This window comes from Lycium ferocissimum, chromosome 5, assembly GCF_029784015.1.
Source record: "Lycium ferocissimum isolate CSIRO_LF1 chromosome 5, AGI_CSIRO_Lferr_CH_V1, whole genome shotgun sequence".
NCBI lineage: Eukaryota > Viridiplantae > Streptophyta > Magnoliopsida > Solanales > Solanaceae > Lycium > Lycium ferocissimum.
The window spans coordinates 25,035,948-25,055,546 of NC_081346.1; the positions used below are offsets into that span (position 1 = coordinate 25,035,948).

The following is a 19,599-nucleotide window of genomic DNA, read 5'->3' on the forward strand; positions in this document are numbered from 1 at the left end:
ACTAATCTTTGCCCAAAGTATGGAAAAAAACGTGATTGGAAAGGTAACACAAAAAAAAAAAAAAAAAAAAAAAAATAGTTGACCCCATTTCGTGCGTGAAAGGCCCAAAGTGCATTTTTGCAGTTTGATCCTTTCACGCACGAATTTCGTGCGTGAAACCTACTAATGTATTTTTTATTTTTTTTTTGTGCTAGTTTGGTTCATCTTTTTGTTTTTTGTGCTACTTAAGTCGCGGATTTATCTTTTAAATATTTTAAATTTTTAATTATCGTGACTTATAGAGTTATAGTACTTCAAAAAATTTAAATATTCTATGTTCAAACACATGATTAAAATTAAAAAATTTAATCCTCAAATAGCAAAGAGTGTCAAATAAATTGGAACTAATAATAAATAATTCTAATAATAGCAAAGGTAGTCAAAAGGCAAAACCCATATGTTACCAGTTTTGGAAAATCTTCATAAAGTTTCGTTCTCTTCTTATCCAATATAAATTCTCATGGTCCACCCATTATTAATTTGCTTAACAACACCACAAAACTGAAACGCACTTAAAGACAAGTCATATTCCCATTATCCCACGATCATCATCAGCACAGAAACAAAACAAAAATAACAACTCCCCTGTTTCTCTCTCTACACAACATAACCCACGTTCCTCACCCCCCATTAAACCCCGTTACTTAACTCCCATCAAAATTAAACGAAAAAACGTAACTATATAATAAGTGTCTCTATTTTTAGTTGATAAAAAAAGGAACAAGAAAAAGACAAGAATTGCGATGAGAGGAGGAACAGATATTGAAAGTAGGGGAGGAGAAAAAGACAGGGCAACCAATTATGCTGTTGTTCAAGACAGAGACACAACATGGATTTCTTGGTTAATCCCTTTGTTTGTGGTGGTTAACGTTGTTATGTTTGTTGTTGTTATGTATTTCAACAATTGTCCTAAGCATGATGATTCGGGCGGGAGTTGTGTTGCTAGGTTTCTTGGAAGGTTTTCTTTTCAGCCTTTGAGAGAAAATCCTCTCTTTGGTCCTTCTTCTTCAACGTAAGCACAACTTTTTTTTTTTTTTAATACCCCATGTTGTAATTTGTGAGTATTTATGTATTTTGTGATGATTTGAGGCTTTTCTTGGTTAATAAAGGTTTAGTCTTTAAGGTTAATTGAATGAAAATTTTAACTTGTTTATACTATAGGAGATACAATTAGTTATTGTTTCTAGCTGTATTTGGTCTGCTTGTAGGATTTTCTTTTCAGTTACTGTTTTTTGTGTTTTCAACCCTAGAGGATTCATGAAGTTAAACAATGAATAGCGTAGTGAAAGAAGTAGAAGCTTCAATTTAGATTATTTCTTGAATATTTGTGCAGTTTTTGTTTATGCTTCCCATTACCTGGTTGAAGTATCTGCTGTGCAGGATTTTTCTGGCTTCTTATTAGGCATGTAAAATTTGTTTTTCTTTGCTATTTGATGTGACTAGTGAGCAGATTCCTTCTGTTTAACATGGGGCATGTCACATGCGTTTCGACCATACTTCTATTGTTAATACGATATATAAGGACCGCTACTACAGGAGTATTACACCCTGCTAGTTTCCTCTACATGGCCCATATGAATAATTCCCATCTTCATGGACTGGGAAATTCAGTTTTTTCTTTTCAACTTTTGTTTGTTTGATTGCTTCGAGTAGTTATATCTACTTCTTATGACATTGAGCCCAAAGATTTCACAATTATATAAGTCAGCTATACCTTTATCCCAAACAAGTCAGCATTAACCATAAGGATTCGATATTCATCATCATAGTTTAATCGTTATGCTGACTGTCAACCTATCCCTATGGTTTTATTGCACATAGCAGATTCAGAGATTTCATTGACATCTTGCGAACTGCAGTTCATTCCGAATATCTTCACCAGTGAAAACTATAATTGGTACTAAGTGTAGGCACTTGTAGTCTTACACAAATTTTGAAGAGATTTATTGTGGAGCCCCTACTCCAGTTTGTGTGCCTCTTGGTGGGAGTTACTACTTGAAAGTTGAAAGTCTCCTTCCTCGTATTTGAATGCCTGTCCTACTCCTGTATGGGCCTGTTATTTGTATGTCTCAATTTGGTGCATGCAAAGACTTCTCGCCTATTCAATTGGGCAAACTTTGACAAGGCATCAATTTTGTCTAGCTATTTAAGGTTTGATTACTTTCCACTCCTATGTTAATGTTGGTTTCTTGAGTTGGTGCATTCAGAAGTGATTCTTTTTTGCTCTTTTGGTTATGAAATATCAAATATACAAAGTTTATAAGTACTTCTACCCAAAATATAAATTGCTTATAATAGGATGGAGAAATGCCTTCGTAAAGTTATGCATTTTGTTATTTCTGAAGGTTACAGAGGCTGGGTGGTCTTGAATGGAATAAAGTGGTCCATCAACATCAAGGATGGAGGCTTATCACGTGTATCTGGTTACATGCTGGTGTTGTTCATCTGATCGCAAATATGTTGAGTCTTGTTATTATTGGCATACGCCTTGAACAGCAATGTGGCTTTGGTATGTTATACGTTATGCTTCTCAGTTTTGGAGTTTCCCTTTTATTTTGTTTTTAGAATTTATTATTTCACTTGCAAATTCTTGAAATTCAACTCTTTTCTTTTGCAGCACGCATTGGAATTATATACTTATTAACTGGCATTGGTGGGAGCATACTTTCTTCCTTGTTTATCCAGGGGAGTATCTCTGTTGGTGCTTCGGGGGCACTCTTTGGCCTACTTGGAGCTATGCTTTCAGAGCTTATCACGAACTGGTCAATTTACACCAACAAGGTGGGTAATCCCACTCAATGGTTTCCAAAACAATTGTTACGGTGTTCAATTTCTTAAATAAATTTTCCATTTTCAATTGAAAGAAAGATTTGAGATAGTGTTGATGGCACTATGTCTACTTATCGCCATTTTTATATTTCCCATAGGTTTGTGCACTCTTGACGCTTTTGGTGATAGTTGCCATTAACTTGGCAGTTGGAATCTTGCCTCATGTGGATAATTTTGCTCACATTGGTGGATTCTTGACTGGATTTCTCCTTGGCTTTGTTCTGCTTCCACGCCCTCAACTTGGGTGGATGGAACGTCGGAGTCGTCCAGCTGGTGTTCGTGTGAATTCCAAATACAAGGCTCACCAATACATACTGGGACTGATTTCTCTGGTTCTGTTAGTAGCATGGTTAGTCTAAGACTCTTCTTTGTCATTTTTCTTTTTTCATGGGAAAGAAAATAGCAATGCCCCCCTGACCAGATTATCCGTTTGTGCTTAAAATTTCAGGTTTACAGTCGGACTGGTGATGCTGTTCCGAGGGGTTAATGGATATGATCACTGCCATTGGTGCCACTATCTCAGCTGTGTTCCCACATCTAGATGGAAGTGTGATGGAAACTAGAGATGCTTCAGTTCGGCTTGAAGAATTTTCCACTTTGGCCAGTAAAGCAGTCGTTAAATCATTAGTTTCTTTTAGCATGTTTTCTTCTTTTTAGTTTTTACCACTAGATAGCTAGATTTAGTTCATGTCTTATAGAACTGTATCATTTACGGTTTTCCCCCTACAAATCAGATGATTCGTAGTAGATAATTCTTGTTGATAGTTTTGCCTTGGATTAATTAGATTGCTTTTGAGATTTGCCTTCCTTTGTGTTTTTTATTTTTATACTTTTAACTGCTGAGATGAAAAGAAGGAAATAGAGCAGAATAAACACAGAAGAATTAGTAAGGCCCAGGACTAAATGTTAAGGTACATATGAAACCCCTGAGAGTCCAGTGTTGGATGCATGGCAGACCTGACAACTTAGTCATGCAACCTGGATGAATTGGTCACATACATATACACTGATCATCCTAATATTTATTTTGAAACCAGTAGAAGAGATTTTATCATATTAATTACAAAAATTCAGGAGGTGAGAGTAGAACTGCTGGAGATGAAATCTGTATTTTGGATAATGATGGTTTTGGGGGTCGCCTTAATAATTCACGAAGCTGGAGCTGATGAAGAATGTAGCACAGTGACAGCACTAGTATCAGCATGCGCCAGCTTCGTGAACTATGGCACACCAGACCCAATTCCAGGTGAACCATGCTGTGTTGCTATGACGAGCCTAAGCAACATAGCTAGCTCCACTGGCATCGAGACTCGACAGTCTGTCTGCAGATGCATGATGGATCTTATTACTACTTACAACCCAAATGCTACTGCCATTGCCACTCTGCCTGGTTTCTGTGGTGTTTCTCTTGGTTTCACCATTGATCCTACCACTGATTGTGAATAGTAAGACAACCATAAGTTTCTTGTCGCCTACTACTTTCTAGTTTCTTTTCTTTCCTTTTTGGTTTAACCATCCGATATTTTAATCTCTGGATTCACGCCAGTTAGAACCACTAAGGGGGTTAAAGCTTTTTCTACTAAGAAGTTTTCTATTACCAGGCTCGAAACCAAGAAATCTGGTTAAGGGTCAAGAGAATCCAACCATTCACCACACTCATTGGTGGTACATATATAGTTTCATTACGTCTGATCAATCTTTTTTCTTTTCTTTTTGCAGCGTCTCATGACAAATTGGTCTCTAAAAACTGATGCTGAAGAAGGAACACTTACCTTCACTCTAACCAAGAAGAGCAACCTTACTAGAAAAAATTGTATTTTGTTTTTAAGATGGCTGTCCAAAGGGAAACTAAACAAAGACTAGTCTTCACTTCCTTTTATGACTAGTATGATTGTGAATAATACTTAGATTGCTCCATCTTGACTCACAGCAGAATTTGCATTGCATGATAGGAAGAAATTCCACCGAAGTTAAAAATATTCAAAATAAAAATGGAGAAAATCTTACTTGAAACTGAAAAACAAAAGAAGGGAAAATGACAAAAGTTAATACTACTACTTACTTTAGAATAGAAATTTGTCTAAAAGTACAGAGAAAGTAAAAGGGTGCAACGCACTAGTTTAACTTTTTCCCGACTCCCTTCGGTCAATTTTGTTAGTTAGTACGTTAGAGTCTGGTAAATCCACAGGAAACATAAGAGAAAAGTAAAAAGTGCAGATGCATGAATATCTTGGGATCAGCTTCACGTGGGGGCTGTTTGGCTCAAAAGGAGGTGCAATCCAAAGCACGGGACGAATATTATTTTCGGCATTTTCTTCCTCCATTGAGGCTTTGAGCAGTCTCATGGGACCCAAAGTATGTGGGAAGAAAACTTTCTGGAAATATATGATTGCCCCTTTTCTTTTGTCATTTCAGTTTTGGATCTTCAATTTTACAGCTTAAAGTAAAGAACTGCTGTAGCCTAGACATAAAAGGTATTTTCTCCGTGAATGAATAGTTCACGCGAGCGAAATTGACTACACAAAAATATCGAATCATTTGCCTACATTCTTTTTTCTGTATTGCACAAATTGTAGGAGAAAAAAGACCGAATGGTAAATACGAACCTCAAGAAAAAGAAAAAAAAAAGGAATAATCTCTCTTCAACTTCTGTGATCTTCAATTGCCAGCTCTTTTTTATGGTCTGAATATTTGTTAAGAGTTAATAATAAAACATAAATCAACGAATCACAAATGGATATCAGCTCAAAAACAACAGTTTCCCCTAAAATGCATATTCTCAAATCATAACAATGTTATTCTTTTGCCAAAAGTGTCTCACCAACTTCAATATTCTTTTGGTCCCTTCATAGCTATTCCTGTCACTGTTTTGAGGGTGTCAATTCTCCTTTAAAAGCACTTGAATCTAGATGTCTAATGAGTCTTTTTTGTTGGCAGTACTAGTAGTAATCACAGGTTCATTGTACATGAACTACCTTTCTTTGCTTAGCTGTTGTAATTATTGGCATCCTCAGGATGCAATTTAATGAAATTTCATCAGTTTACTTTATCAAAAAAAAAAAAAAGAGGCTCTTCCTGTCACACTAATAGTGTACATCTGACATTTTACAAGTCGTCCTCAACTCTCGAGTGATGGTAAAAATGGTAGTACATTCATCAAACATTGTCACAGGCAACAATTAATAACTTAACATTGTTACAAGCAAAATTTAATAACTCGACAGAAGACAATCCAAGACGACCATCAAACAAAATAACTGCGACCTATTATTTTCCCTCTACAAACACAGGTCTTGTCATCAACTTGGCAAGTACTTACCTTTGGTCACATTGAGACCAAGGTTGATTTATACCACTAGAATTTGTACAGCATGACTAAATTGCTTTCCAATTGTCAAGCATCTCTCTATTGTCTCGGGCCAAAGGGAGAGATAGAACGGTGACCTGATCCTGGTTTTGCCTTGTTCCTAAAGTTACCAAGCGATCTCCAACTCTTCTCTGAATTTGTATCTGCATCCACAAGTCCATCAACATACTTTCTCGAACCAATTTTCTCGAACTGCTCTCTTTGCCTAGGTGCGCTATGGGACCTAAGTTTCGCAATGTATGATTCTGTATTAGACATATAGTTGGGGTGACCTAGGTAGTCCCCAAACAGGCTTCGTGAGCACTCGCTCCTCGAAGGAGAAGGGCCTCTCCTACTGCTACTCCCTGGTCTGGACAATGTGGAGTACACGCCAGGGCTGTTCTCAACAGTCCAAACAGCTGGCTGATCAGTTTCTTGACAAAATGCCAGTGACCTTAAAGATGACACTTCCCCTGAAGATATACTAGGATTTGGTTTCATATGGTTTGCCAAATGTTTCGATAACGGGTTGACAGTTCTTGTTCCCTGAGAATTGTCATTCCAAGATGGAAAATACTGTGAATTGTGAGAGTTTTTCTCACTTGGTTTGGGCTTTAAACGAGGTTTCCATGTGTCTATCTCAAGTATCTTGTCAGTGCTCTCATCATGATCGCCACCGCCTTTTTGGAGGGAAATATCACCGTAGCCATTTTTTGCACATTCCTCCATCCAGTTATGTATCCATTGTGAAGCCAAATGTGATCTATCCTGACCAAAGCTCTCATGCGGTTTCAATCTGGAACCAGATTTCTGCATTTAATATGGAAAAAATTCAAGATGCATTAATGCATGCATAATTGAAATTGGCAGACATCTAACTGAAATGAGTTATAATGTTGTGTTTAGTTCAGTTACAAGAAAAGGCAATCACTTCTCTGGTTGTTGGAATTGCACACTTAGAATATACTCATAGCAAATCTGTGTGAAAGGTTAGTATAAAGGATAATATAAGGTCCCTTTTGCTTCTAGGAGCAGCCGACATATCTGAGAATATATGCTTCCAAGGTCCAATCATGTGTGAAGCTTGGGAAAAGAAAATAAATATAAATCAGAATTATTGGTGAGTGGTACCTTCAGGTTTGGCCCATGATATTTACAGTTGAATGAATACTGTTGTGGATCATTTTTCCTCGGAGTTGCAATGCCCTGCAAATGATTTGTGGTAGAAGAGAAAATGATTACCATACTATCCAATCATATTACAAGCTCAAAACAAATCAGTGCCAATAGTTTCTCTGAACAGGTTATTGAGGTAAAGTATTAATCTAAGAACATTCTTGCATGCAATCATGCAAACTTCAAGATCTTACCAGTTGAAGTAGATTAACAAGATTAGTTTGTTGACAAAAGAACATTCAAAAGAATCTAACTTTTACTGAGATCATGAGGTCAAGACTATGACTATGTTTAGACAAGGCTCTCCATGGCTCATCTCTAAATTATACTAATACTTACAGGATGCTCAAATCGTGAAGCTCTTATGCTGGAATGAGAAGGATCTGAAGTTACATTCCGGTTTGCAGAAGCTCGAGCCTGGATTCGAGCCATGGCTTGCATACGTCGGAGCATATCTGCACTTTGTTTCCTCACTATACGACCTCTGACTAGTGCTTGCAGCTTCACTAGTCCCTTCAGTGCCCTCAGTGCTCTTTTAGCCTACAACATGCCCCACACAACATTAAATGTCAATTCATCTTAGCAGTATTTAGCACCAGTGGCGGATCTATAATGTCGGCAGCAGCCGAAGGTGGACTCATTATCCTCCTATTGGACTCCACATATACAACTGAAATTTTTTGGAAAAATGTATATTTATATTAAACCTGCACCTATCAAAGTATAGTAGTGATGTGGTACACTGCACCCCCATTAATCTAAAATTGTCGATTTGTCTCTAATTAGCTCAATTCAAGAAATTTCTCCAGAAACAAGAATTAAGACTCGTCATTATATTCATCACCATTGATGATTAAGAGCTTGTTTGGATGGGCTTAAAAAAATCGTTTTTTTTTAAGCTAAGCCAAACGGGCCAACTTAATTTTTTGAGCTTATTTTAAATATAAAATGGCTTATAAGCTAGCCAGTCAAACACTCAAAAAAGCTGAAAATAACTTATAAGCTAAGCCAAACGGGCTCTAATAATATTTCCATGGGCACCAATGAGTTGTCTATTAAGTTAACAAGAGGGAAATAGGGTGGTTGGGAAGTCCTTTTCCTCAATCTTGACACCACTTAATCACCTCATACATAAGAAGACAAAAGATATTATTATTGTAGTAGAGAAAGACACAGATGGAAGACAAGTCACTTCAGCTAGTCCCCTATTAAATTCAGCAAGACACTCGATGAACCAACTCGGTAGAGAAAAAACAGCTTGAAAGATGGATCTGAAAATTGAAAAACTAAATGGTTGAAGAAAAGGTCCTATATTTGGTAGTTCTATACATGAGATGATTGGAGTCAACGAAAATTCAAACGCATTAATCACGGTATTCTCTACAGCAATTACTACCTTTTTCAATGAGTCGAACCTGCCATCGCATATTTTCAAAATTAAATCAATTCTGAAATATCCTTCAACATATAGTACGTAAGTACGATATGAACTAGTTTAAAATAAGGCCATTTCTAGCAACTAGCAAGGTTGTCTATTTCGGCAAGTGAACACATGTAATCTAACACTCTTAACACGTTCGGTGTGTTACGTCCGTACCCCATTTTATTTATTGATTTCAATCCAGGTAGGTAGGAAAATGAGTTTGTTGAGGTTGTCTTAAAAATTAAAACTTCTTTTTAAACCTTGAAATCAACAGCATTTCTGTGTAGATACAAGATACTGCCCAAAAAAATCAATCTTTTTTTATACTTTTTCTGAAAACCCAAAAAAATTTAGCACCAAAAAAAAAAAAAAAAAAAAAAAAAAAAAAAATTGATGCTACAGGAGGACACAAGGTGAAACATTGATTAATGGAGGATTCAAAAAACAGGGACAGTGACAGTGACCTGACAGATATGAACGAGTGGATAAATTTGAAACAACCCAAGGTATTATCTCGTTACGATTGCGAAGTCACTATGCAACTTGCCACTTGTCTCAGTCCATTCCTAAATCCTAAGTATGCTATCTCAATTTATATAACACTTTTCGCTTTCCGAACTTCAAATTATATAAATTTTGATCATTATTCTAAGATGTATTTTTCATCAAATTGATATGAGAAAAGTTGTAATTTATAGTATTTTTCATGTAGTTTACAAATATATAAATTTTATTGTTAAAATATCGAATTAATCTAATTCAATTTAGTTTCAAAATTTAATCAAAATGACTCTCGAAAATCGAAAAGTACCACATAAATTGAGACGGAGGGAGTACTACTCAATTCCTAAGAAAGAGTAAGGACCCATTTGATCATAAAAATTATTCACTTTTTTTCATAATTTTTTTTCACTTTATTTAAAAATAGTGTTTGACCCTGGAAATTTCTAAAATTATTTCAATACATTCAAATAATTTGCTCAAAAAGTATAACCAAACACAACTCTATCTTTCGCTCAAATTTTAAAAATTTCAAATAAAATGAAAAATATATAATTTGGCCTACTAAATATTAGGAAATTGCTGGTGAATATACAAGAAAATAGCACTAACCAGGTAAGCTCGAAATTCAGACTGAATTTTAACAGCAGCCCATTCACGGAGTCGCTCAACGCTACCACTCGTAGCATAGCCCTTCCCCGACCTATTACCACTTGTCAGCCTAACAACCTCCGCCGCTGCCTGAGCTGCCGCCAACGCCGCCTCAGCAACCGCAGCAGTAGCTGCCGCAACCGCTATCGCATGCTTGTTTGCGTCCACTGCTTCCGCACATGGGCCCACCGGTGGGTCTTCATAAGCAATCTCAGCTCCAACAATGCTTCTTCCACTTCCAGTTGAAGATTTCCCGAGACCCAACTTTGATTTCTTGGAACCACCCAAAAGCGAACGTAACCATCTACTGGCTTTACCCATGTATTATCATCAGTTCAGTTCATGTTCATTTTTTTGCTGAATGAATTTGCAAGAGAAACGCAATTCAGTGGTAATTAATGAATTGATGAGAGCTTAGAGAAGTATGGGGGTATGGGCGTGGGTTTATATGGTGGTTGGGAACTGGGACCCTATAAATGTAAAGACGACGACTTTTGACAGGTAAGAATTGGGTCCTTATGCTTCTTCAATGGCGCCCACTCTTCCGTCGTCATGTTACAATATCTCCCCCGTCTATATATGCTTTTGTGTTAGTAAAAATATTTTTCTTAGGACATTATCATAGGAGAGAATTCATGTTTGATTCCTTGCTCTTTTTATTTTTGTTTTGTGTTTTTAAATTCCATGTGTTCGGCATATGTTATTTTTGTTTAAATGTATGAATTATACTATAGTTTTCTTTTTGTTATAGTATTTGATTGGTATGTTCCACGTGTATGACATGGTTTTTTTTTTTTTTTTTTTTTGTTTAAATCTATGAAAATACTTTACTATTTTATTTTTTGATGACGAGGGAACCCGCAGCTCGCTACCCTTTGGTTGCGCACAAAGGTAAATCTCGCTCCCGGTGGCAAGAGTTTAAAGCTAATCCGCACTAGGCAGCCATGTATGCAAAGCATGAGCCAACTGTAAGCGCAAACCCCTTCTTTCGTAAGCGTGGTTTCGATCCTGAGACCTCCATTATGAAAGCCCCATGTGTTGCACCGCGAACAAAGTACCACATTAGTAGCTGAAAAGAAAAAAGAGTTACTTATGATGAAAACTTTTGGGAAAAAAACTGCGGTGCCCTAAAACGAACAATATCACATCATGTTAAGAGTATCTTTGGGGCCGTTTAGCCCAACAACCAGACGAGCAACGTATTTGAAGGACGAGTATGAAGATGGCGGAGTGTGGCGTGGGGCCCGCTTAGTGCCTTTCGTCTTTTTATACGCTCTGCTTACGACCTTTACCTATAGCTTTGAAGATGCAGACACAGCTTTTGGGCTTGTTGACCATAAAAACTCTGACAATATGGGTATCACACAGACATGTTGAATCTCTGATCCGTGAATTATGGTAATGAGCCATGTGGAACTTAGTTCGAAGGGGAGATTGTTGGGTGTGTGAACAAAGTATCATATTGATAGCTGAAAAGAAAATAAGAGCTACTTATAAGGTATTGAGTACTCTTAATGGTGTGAGGCCTTTTGCAAAAAACCACGCAGGCTTGGCCCAAAGCGAACAATATCACACCATGTTAAGAGTGTCTTTAGGGCGTTTTAGCAAACAACTGGTATCAAAGTCAACGGTTTGGTAAGATTGCCGAGTGTGGCATGGAGCCCGACTTAGTGCATTTGCCCGTCTATGGGCCGGATTATGACCTTTACCCATAGCTTTGAAGACGTATACGCCCTTTCGGGGTTTTTTCGGTGGATCGTAGATACTCCGACGATTTGTGGTGGGTGGCACACAGACATGTTGAATCTCTGACCCGTAAATTATGGTAATGAGTCACGTGGAACTTAGTTCGAGGAGGCCATTGTTGGGTGTGCGAACAAAGTACCACATTGGTAGCTGAAAAGAAAAAAGAGCTACTTATGCGTATTGGATACTTTTAATGGTATTAGGCCTTTTGGGAAAAGTCGTGCGGGCTTGGCCCAAAATGGGTAATATCACATCATGTTAAGAGTTTCTTTGGGTCGTTTAGCCCAACACCATGCTCAACCAACTGAACCACCCTTGCGGGTTAAATCTATACTCTTTTTTATCGTAATAAGGAAAGCAAAATTGAAAAAAAGGAGCTAGTCATTAGCAGTGTTTTAAAAGGCAGTTTCGGTACTCGCCTCGGGGCTCGTTTTGGGACTCGCCACAAGCAAAACTCCTCGGGGCTTACGTGTGGGGCTTACGCCTTAAGCGCCCGACTGTACACCCTAACACGCCTAACGCCCAACGCTCGGGGCTCGCGTAAGAGTTCTTACACAAATTATGTGTCAAATTCCCCAATTAACATAATTGACCCTCATAATTCTTTATTAAATGAATGATGCTTAATAGTTTGCTTCATCTATAGAAATAAGACGATTGAGAATAACTCATATAACGAATCGTAGTATTGCATATTTACTATTTGAGAACACTGCGAAGGTGAATATCACTTAACATTTCTTTTAAAAATATATAGCCGAATTTTACATCTTCACTTTTGTCACGACCCGACCCCGTAGGCCGCGACTTTTGCCCGAGTCACACTCGTACATACCCAAAAGAACTCAAATCAGAATAGCGTACGAATAACTTATACCGTGTACAAATAACACATATTTACGTAAAAGTGAACGTCGCCCCGAAGTTCGCCACAAATGTACAGTATATATATATCGTTATCATAATCCAATGTATAATATCACAAATAAGTCGATAAGGCTATCATAGTGTAAGGGACGTCCAAATCACAAATTACACGTACACAACCGAATGCTGAATACCCATAACCCACACATATATGTCTACTGCACTTAAGGAGCATAACAGAATCATATGACGGATTGTGGCCCCGCCGTACTCCGTGAACAAACATATGCATATATATATAATAACAGAAGCTGGATCAAAGTATAGGCTCCAGAACAAGGGAGCGCTCCAAGTCAGCTGAACAGGAATCCTAAGCTAGTGGATCATCCAAGTAACTTATAGGCAGTCTTGCCTGCTTTACGGTCGATCTGATAAGATCTAACATATCTTGAACCGAGCTTCCCCTTTCTGCCGAATCTCATAGCACCCTTTAAGGGTGACACTCCTAAGGATACCCAATCGTCGACCTGAAACTCTGGTGTCGACGTCGAGTATCCGCATATGACTTCTGTTGCCTCCGAACTGCTGATGATCGTTCTCGAATGAGTTTCACTTCGTCAACTACTTATCAAATTATATTTAGCTCAATGAACTTAATTTCGCCCCCATTGAATCAGTCATTTTGTAACCTGCTCTTCGTGCCGTACAAAACCTCACGTGGTTACCTGAACGCTCGAGTGGTAGTTATTATTATAAGCGTACTCAACAAATGGCACAAAATCATCCGCCTATATCTAAAATCATAAATGTGAGGGCGTTATGAAGTCTCCCCATATAATTGCGCATGATTTTTAACTGAATACATGGTCTCGGATATGCTATTGTACTGGCCCCTGGCGGTTCCGTGGTCGGCGTCATTAGTCCTTATGTCCTTGTCACCAATTTCCTTTACATTCCAAGTACTCATCTAACTCGACTTTGTCGTTAGTGAATATAGTGGTTATGTTTATGCGGAATGGTTCTGTACCCTTCGCCATCCTTATGGCAACTCGTAATTCGAGTTTAAACTGAACCCTTGAACTCTTGCCACAACTTTTCCCTTGGCTTCTTGCTCTCAAGTCCCACCGTATAACTCAAAAGCTTAGGGCTGCGAAAATTCTTACTCCTTTACGATTCTCTCATAATACAAGTATATGTGCTTCCGATTTCCTTGTACTGGCGATCATTTCGAACTCTAGCTCCGGACTAATAAATTTACCCTTCAGGGCCGTAAGGACGCCATAATCTCTTTCAAATCTAGTATGTTCTCCCCCCCCCCCTTTTATTAGGGAGGTCCTAATGCACCAATATTTTCTCCACCGTCCTCGGCGCTTATCTTTTGAGAGTTGGGAACTTCTTAGCACCGTCGCACGGCCCAATCTTCTTTCCTTTACTTCTTATTTATTTTCGCTGTAGCCATAGTTCTTTCGTTCCACTTATCGAATCTATCCCGCAATTCTACACAATCCTCTTTAGTTCCATACCACCACACCCTATCTTTCTCACATGCCTACCCTCACATTTTTATCCACATCGCGCCATGCTTTACTCTTTTGCTTTTTCCGACATTTAGGTCACCTTGTCTTCCCTCTGCTCATTTTCTTTCTTTCCCAAGTATCATTATCTTAGAACTTTCTAAGCTCAACCCGTAGCGAAAACAGCATCGGCTTACCTTATAACGTTATGCCATTTTTTTCACTCGAACTTTCTCACCCTATCTGGTTAACGCCTCCCAATATGTCTCAACATCGATTGCTGGGACTTAACATAGCCACATAAGGGACATCATATACATACGTATACATAGTTGCCACCACCTTATTCACCAAAAATATTTCCAACACTATTCAGCTTACCCGGTTTCTAAAGCTATAGTGTACCTTCCTCCGTTTTCACCGATTCGACCGTCCCGTTCTACACGACCTCTTAAGGTTCCCCGCCCGCTCGCTAACTCTAATTGTTTCTTAGACTAACCTGGCTTCTCATTTGTTTCCTGCGTCTGAATTTGTAAGACTTTAAGGAAACTTCCCAGGGGGGTCACCCATCCTAAAATTGCTCCCACTCCAGCACGCTTAACTTTGGAACTCTGACGAAATTCGATGCTCTAACGCCAATATGACCGCGTCGACCTTGCCACATGACCTTCAAAGACATAATTTGGAGTAAATTGAAGTCCGGGATGCATTTCAAAAACTCCTCATAACACATCTCCCGCCGAATTAAAAAGGGTCTCTCACTTCGACCCAATAACTATCTAATACTTGTAGTTATCCCAAATTCTCAGTTAGGCGGCATTTATTTTGCAACGATGAGTGTCCAAAATTCTATTGGAATAATATTTCTATTTCAACCGGAACCATCTGCTTCTCCTTATAAAATTATGTTGCATCATCTGTTCCTTGTGCCTACCGTCTTTGTCGCTTAAGGATCCCATTATTTTCCAGAGTGGAGTCGTATGCGCGCAGTATCCCTTGGTGCTTTTTGCCTTTTTTACCCTTACTATATATCCAACATAGGCTTTCAACTTATCCAAAACACCAAATCCGTCTCAACAAGGATTTTGTCGCATCAGCCTGTCGTCGTATTGCACCTTTAGAATCATGACTATGTATTCTCCTTGCGTTCATATTTGTACTCATTTGTTTATGCCTATTTTGGGTGCTTTCCTTAGTATTCCCGTACCATATTCCCCCAGTCTATGTCCATTCTTTTCCGCGCACGAGGAGCTTTATAATACCGCTACATTTTCGGAAATATTGCTCCTACCTAATCCCTTTCTTATTTTCAAGGCATATTCTGTTCACCCCTATTTATCCTTATCATGCCAGTCATTTCCTAGTACTCCCTCTACTTCGTTGCTCGTCTCTCTATAATCTGGTCTTTCACCGTCCTGTCACTGATATTACTCGTGTTCACGGCTACACCCGTCACCATCGATTACCGCACTGTTATCTTACCCGCTTCTCTTTTTGTCTCTTCCTTCCAACTAATCCCTTCTTTCTCTTTTCTTTTGCTCACTATCGTTTCCGTTATCTCGTAGCTTCTATTCTATGCTTTCCCTATGAAAGAACTTCGTAAATCCCTTCTTTTTTTTTATCACTAGTTCACCCTCATACTTTAATTGCACGGATCACCTCATATCCTTTGGTTGCTTCCTCGCTAGGCTTTGTTCATTTTCATAACATTCCTTATTATATTCACATAATATTCAGTTCGTAACCGACCTTATAGCGTCACGCTTCTTAACTTTTTGCCCTTTTCGGTCAATCTTATTTTTAATATCCCACAAATTGTCTTGTCAACGCATTTATATCCGTCACTATTCTTCTTCTTCTTCCTTTTTTTTTTCTTTTCCGTATCCTTGTCTCGATCGTACTATTATTTCTTCTAACTATAAACTCGTCCTAATTTATCCATGCTTATCAATTCGGTTGGTACCTTAATATAACATTCTGCCAAGATTTGCCAACCTCTTCTAATTCATCTTTTAAGATCACAAGCCCCTTCCAAATTCTTTTTACTATATCCGTACCGATCTCCTAATTACCGTTACCGCAGCTCAAATAGCTTAACTTATTTTTCAAGGTTAGCCATACTTGCAACTTAATCAAATTCTATCTTTATTAATAACACGACCTTTCAAGGCATATTATAACCCATACCTTATTCTTGTTTTATTTCCTGGAAAAATTTCGGCAGAGTTTCCCCTATATTTCTTACTGTCTCAAAACCTGGAAACAGGAAATACCAACAATGCCTCACAGGGCCAACACGTATATATACATATCATATCATATCGCGGTCACACAGGGCTTCCAGTATCAATAACAATATGAAAACGAAAGACTTACCTCATATGTCCAATTCAAGCCACACCTGTTACACTTTCCTGTTTACTTTTTCTTTCTAAAATTTTTGACTTTACATTTCAATGCTTTATTCGACATATACCTCTCAAGCCATTACTTACCTCCGTGCTTTTTAATCTTCAGTATCGTCAATCGCTTCCTTCTGTCGATGTCACTCTTTTGCTGAAATCAAAGGTTAGTGCGGGGAATCTCATTTCCTATGACTTAGTGCGGGGAATCTCATTTCCTATGACTTGGCTCTATCGCACGATCTAAGACAGAAACAAGGTCACTGATTCCTAAATGTCCCGTAGTCTCCTGTTTATGAGTGTGGCCGGCTTCACACCATAAACAAGACTCTACCGGACACGGTCTGTAGACAATCCGAGGACGAACCGCTCTGATACCACTTTTGTCACGACTCGACCCCGTAGGCCGCGACTTTTGCCCGAGTTGGGCACTCGTACATACCCAGTAACCCAAATCAGGAATAGCGTACGAATAACTTATACTGTGTACAAATAACACATATTTACAAAAAAGTGGAACGTCGCCCCGAAGCTGTCATAAATGTACAGATATATATATCGTTATCATAATCCAACAGATAATATCACAAATAAGCCGATAAGGCTATCATACAAGGGGACGTCCAAATCAAAAATTACACGTACACGACCGAACATGAATACTCATAACCCACACATATATGTCTACGTACCCTAATGAGCATAACAGAATCATATGACGGACAGTGGCCCCGCCGTACCCGTGAATAGACATATGCATATATATAATAATGTGTTCGGATCAAAGTATAGGCTCCAGAACAAGGGAGCGCTCCAAGTCACCGAACAGAATCCTAAGCCGGTGGATCATCCAAGTAAGTATCCGTACCGCGCGCATGAAACGCCCCCCCCCCCCGAAGAAAGCGGGGTCAAGACGATTTTACGTATCGAGTACGCAAAGTACGAGATAGTAATCAAGATCATAGTCAGAACTAGAAGTACGGAAAGTAAATGCAATATTCAAAATATCAAAATGCTTACTTATAAAAGTACAAATCATGCATAGGGCTCTTAGAACGGTGGTCGCCCGCCTGTCGTTGGCGCCACGCCACAACCTCACACCAGAAGGTTCATATCTCCGTACCCGACATATACCCATAACACATCATAGCCTACCATAACGCCATAATACAGCATAACACCAATATAAACGGAACCCGGCCCTCTAGCGAGGAGCTCTCGTGAACCGTAACGCAAGATCACACCGAAAAAAATAACATAGTACGCACGATACATAACCGGCCCGGACTTATGGAAGGATGTAACAACCATATGCACGAGCGTAGTCGTGAGCAACTATATGCGCTTTAAAACACTTTCAAAGACTCAATAAAATATCCAAAACGAGACATCATTTGAGAATCAAAACGACAAATAAATCAAATTTCTTTCGTACGTCGTTCGAGAACATATCAAATAGAACTTTAGGGCTCATAAATACATATTAAACTATATGAAGTAATTTATGGAACTTGGGGCATAATCGTCATTATAACTCGATAGAGAAATAAGTAGTCGCCGCTCGAGGGTTAAGGCGATCATTACACTAAATCCTTTCAAAAGTCGTTATCATTACATAAAGGAAAACCTCGGGGCCCACGGATGAGTATCAAACCAATCCGAGCCCATTTATGAAAGTTGGAGACCTTATCCATTATGGAATCTCCCATGAACGTTTCGAAGCGATTCGAGCTCGTCTTTGAAAGTTACGATCGTTCGTAGTTACGGAACTTTTTTTGAAATAAAGGTCTTTATGAAATATTTGAAATCAAATCATATAAAAACATAAGGGTCATGGTTTGACTGTATTAAGAGAGCTAACATTAAGAGATGAACAAGAATCGCACCCAAGCTCGGATCTTAAGAATGGAGTCACCCCGAGGCTCATATCACATTCTACTTACGACTACGACATGCCACAAGAAAGAAAGAGTAAGCTTCACATACCTCGTTCGCTTCCTAAGTTAATCCAAACTTACGCCTCGACTTCTCCAAAATCTACAATAACATCATTTGGTATCAAACATTAGCCATAGATTCTTAAAACTTCAATTTCGACTAGCACATAATTTTGCAGAAATTATAAAGATTTCCGTAAATTCAACATCCCCGAGATTTCAACTCGGCTAAATCTTCAACAACAATACCAACAACCATTCTAGCAACATCAACAATTAATTCAAAAGGCATTCTAATGTCAATAACTCTTTTCTACATATTTCGACAACATTTCAATTACGTTCAAATTAACCATATACTATCCAACCAACACAATGTACACATATTCAAGCACTAATCCGAAATCATTCAATCGAGATTCAACAACATTTCAAGCAACTCGCACAATATTTCATACGGCCCAAACAACTTGCAACCTTACCCGAAACCCTCCAATTTCCATAGAAACATTAACAACACATTTTCTTCTTCCAAATTCATAAATTACATCAACATTCCACACAATAACAACATTAAATACAATAATGCAAACACTATATTAAAATTACATTATCTTCTCCAACAACCTACAAACGATTCCAACTTCCATTTAAATCATTAAATCATCATTTTCACCATAAAATCCATACAACAACAACCAAAACATACTAAATAAAATTAGTTCTTCATTCCTACCCAACACCATACCCACACGGCCACAACTCCAACTTAACTACTTTCATAAATTTCATCCTTTTCCACTTACTACAACATGCACAACCATTCATAACATATAAAAAGAGGATTTAAAACTTACCTTCCTCACTTAGTTCTCCAACATGACTTGAGTTGGGAATTGCATGAACAAAGGCTTGGCTTGCCCTAACAATTATTCCATGTTGTTTAGCACCTTCCAATTAGTAGAAAAGCTAGAAGAATAAATTTTTTTGATGAAGATTTTTTATCTTCTTTTTCCCTTCACCTTGGCCGAATATGGCCTTGTTTCCTTTCTCCATGATTCTTCAATTTTCTAGAGAATGAAATGTGTTGAAGATGACTTAATTGTCATCTTTTAGTAACATACCTAAGTTGCACAAGTGGCCCTATGGCCCACATGCTTTGGCCGGC

At 38.3% G+C, this 19,599-nt stretch overlaps 3 protein-coding genes across 3 annotated transcripts; 2 read left to right on the forward strand and 1 right to left on the reverse strand.

Annotated features, from left to right (window-relative positions):
- The first annotated feature begins 539 nt into the window (after positions 1-539).
- Positions 540-3,675, forward strand: LOC132056585 (RHOMBOID-like protein 3). The gene is made up of 6 exons (XM_059448860.1): positions 540-713; positions 745-1,051; positions 2,385-2,548; positions 2,657-2,820; positions 2,967-3,217; positions 3,317-3,675. Exons 2-6 carry the CDS (start codon positions 783-785, stop codon positions 3,429-3,431), a joined length of 963 nt encoding a protein of 320 aa, XP_059304843.1. The 5' UTR covers positions 540-713; positions 745-782; the 3' UTR covers positions 3,432-3,675.
- Positions 3,676-3,958: 283 nt separating this feature from the next.
- Positions 3,959-5,447, forward strand: LOC132058322 (putative non-specific lipid-transfer protein 14). The gene is made up of 2 exons (XM_059450864.1): positions 3,959-4,313; positions 4,588-5,447. Exons 1-2 carry the CDS (start codon positions 3,967-3,969, stop codon positions 4,595-4,597), a joined length of 357 nt encoding a protein of 118 aa, XP_059306847.1. The 5' UTR covers positions 3,959-3,966; the 3' UTR covers positions 4,598-5,447.
- A 551-nt stretch (positions 5,448-5,998) lies between these two features.
- LOC132056586 (protein IQ-DOMAIN 23) lies at positions 5,999-10,519 on the reverse strand. Its single transcript, XM_059448861.1, has 4 exons — positions 9,927-10,519; positions 7,730-7,930; positions 7,346-7,420; positions 5,999-7,024 (listed from the first exon to the last, which is right to left on the reverse strand). The coding sequence occupies exons 1-4, from the start codon at positions 10,284-10,286 to the stop codon at positions 6,275-6,277; spliced, it is 1,386 nt and encodes a 461-aa protein (XP_059304844.1). The 5' UTR covers positions 10,287-10,519; the 3' UTR covers positions 5,999-6,274.
- Between the last annotated feature and the right edge of the window lie 9,080 nt (positions 10,520-19,599).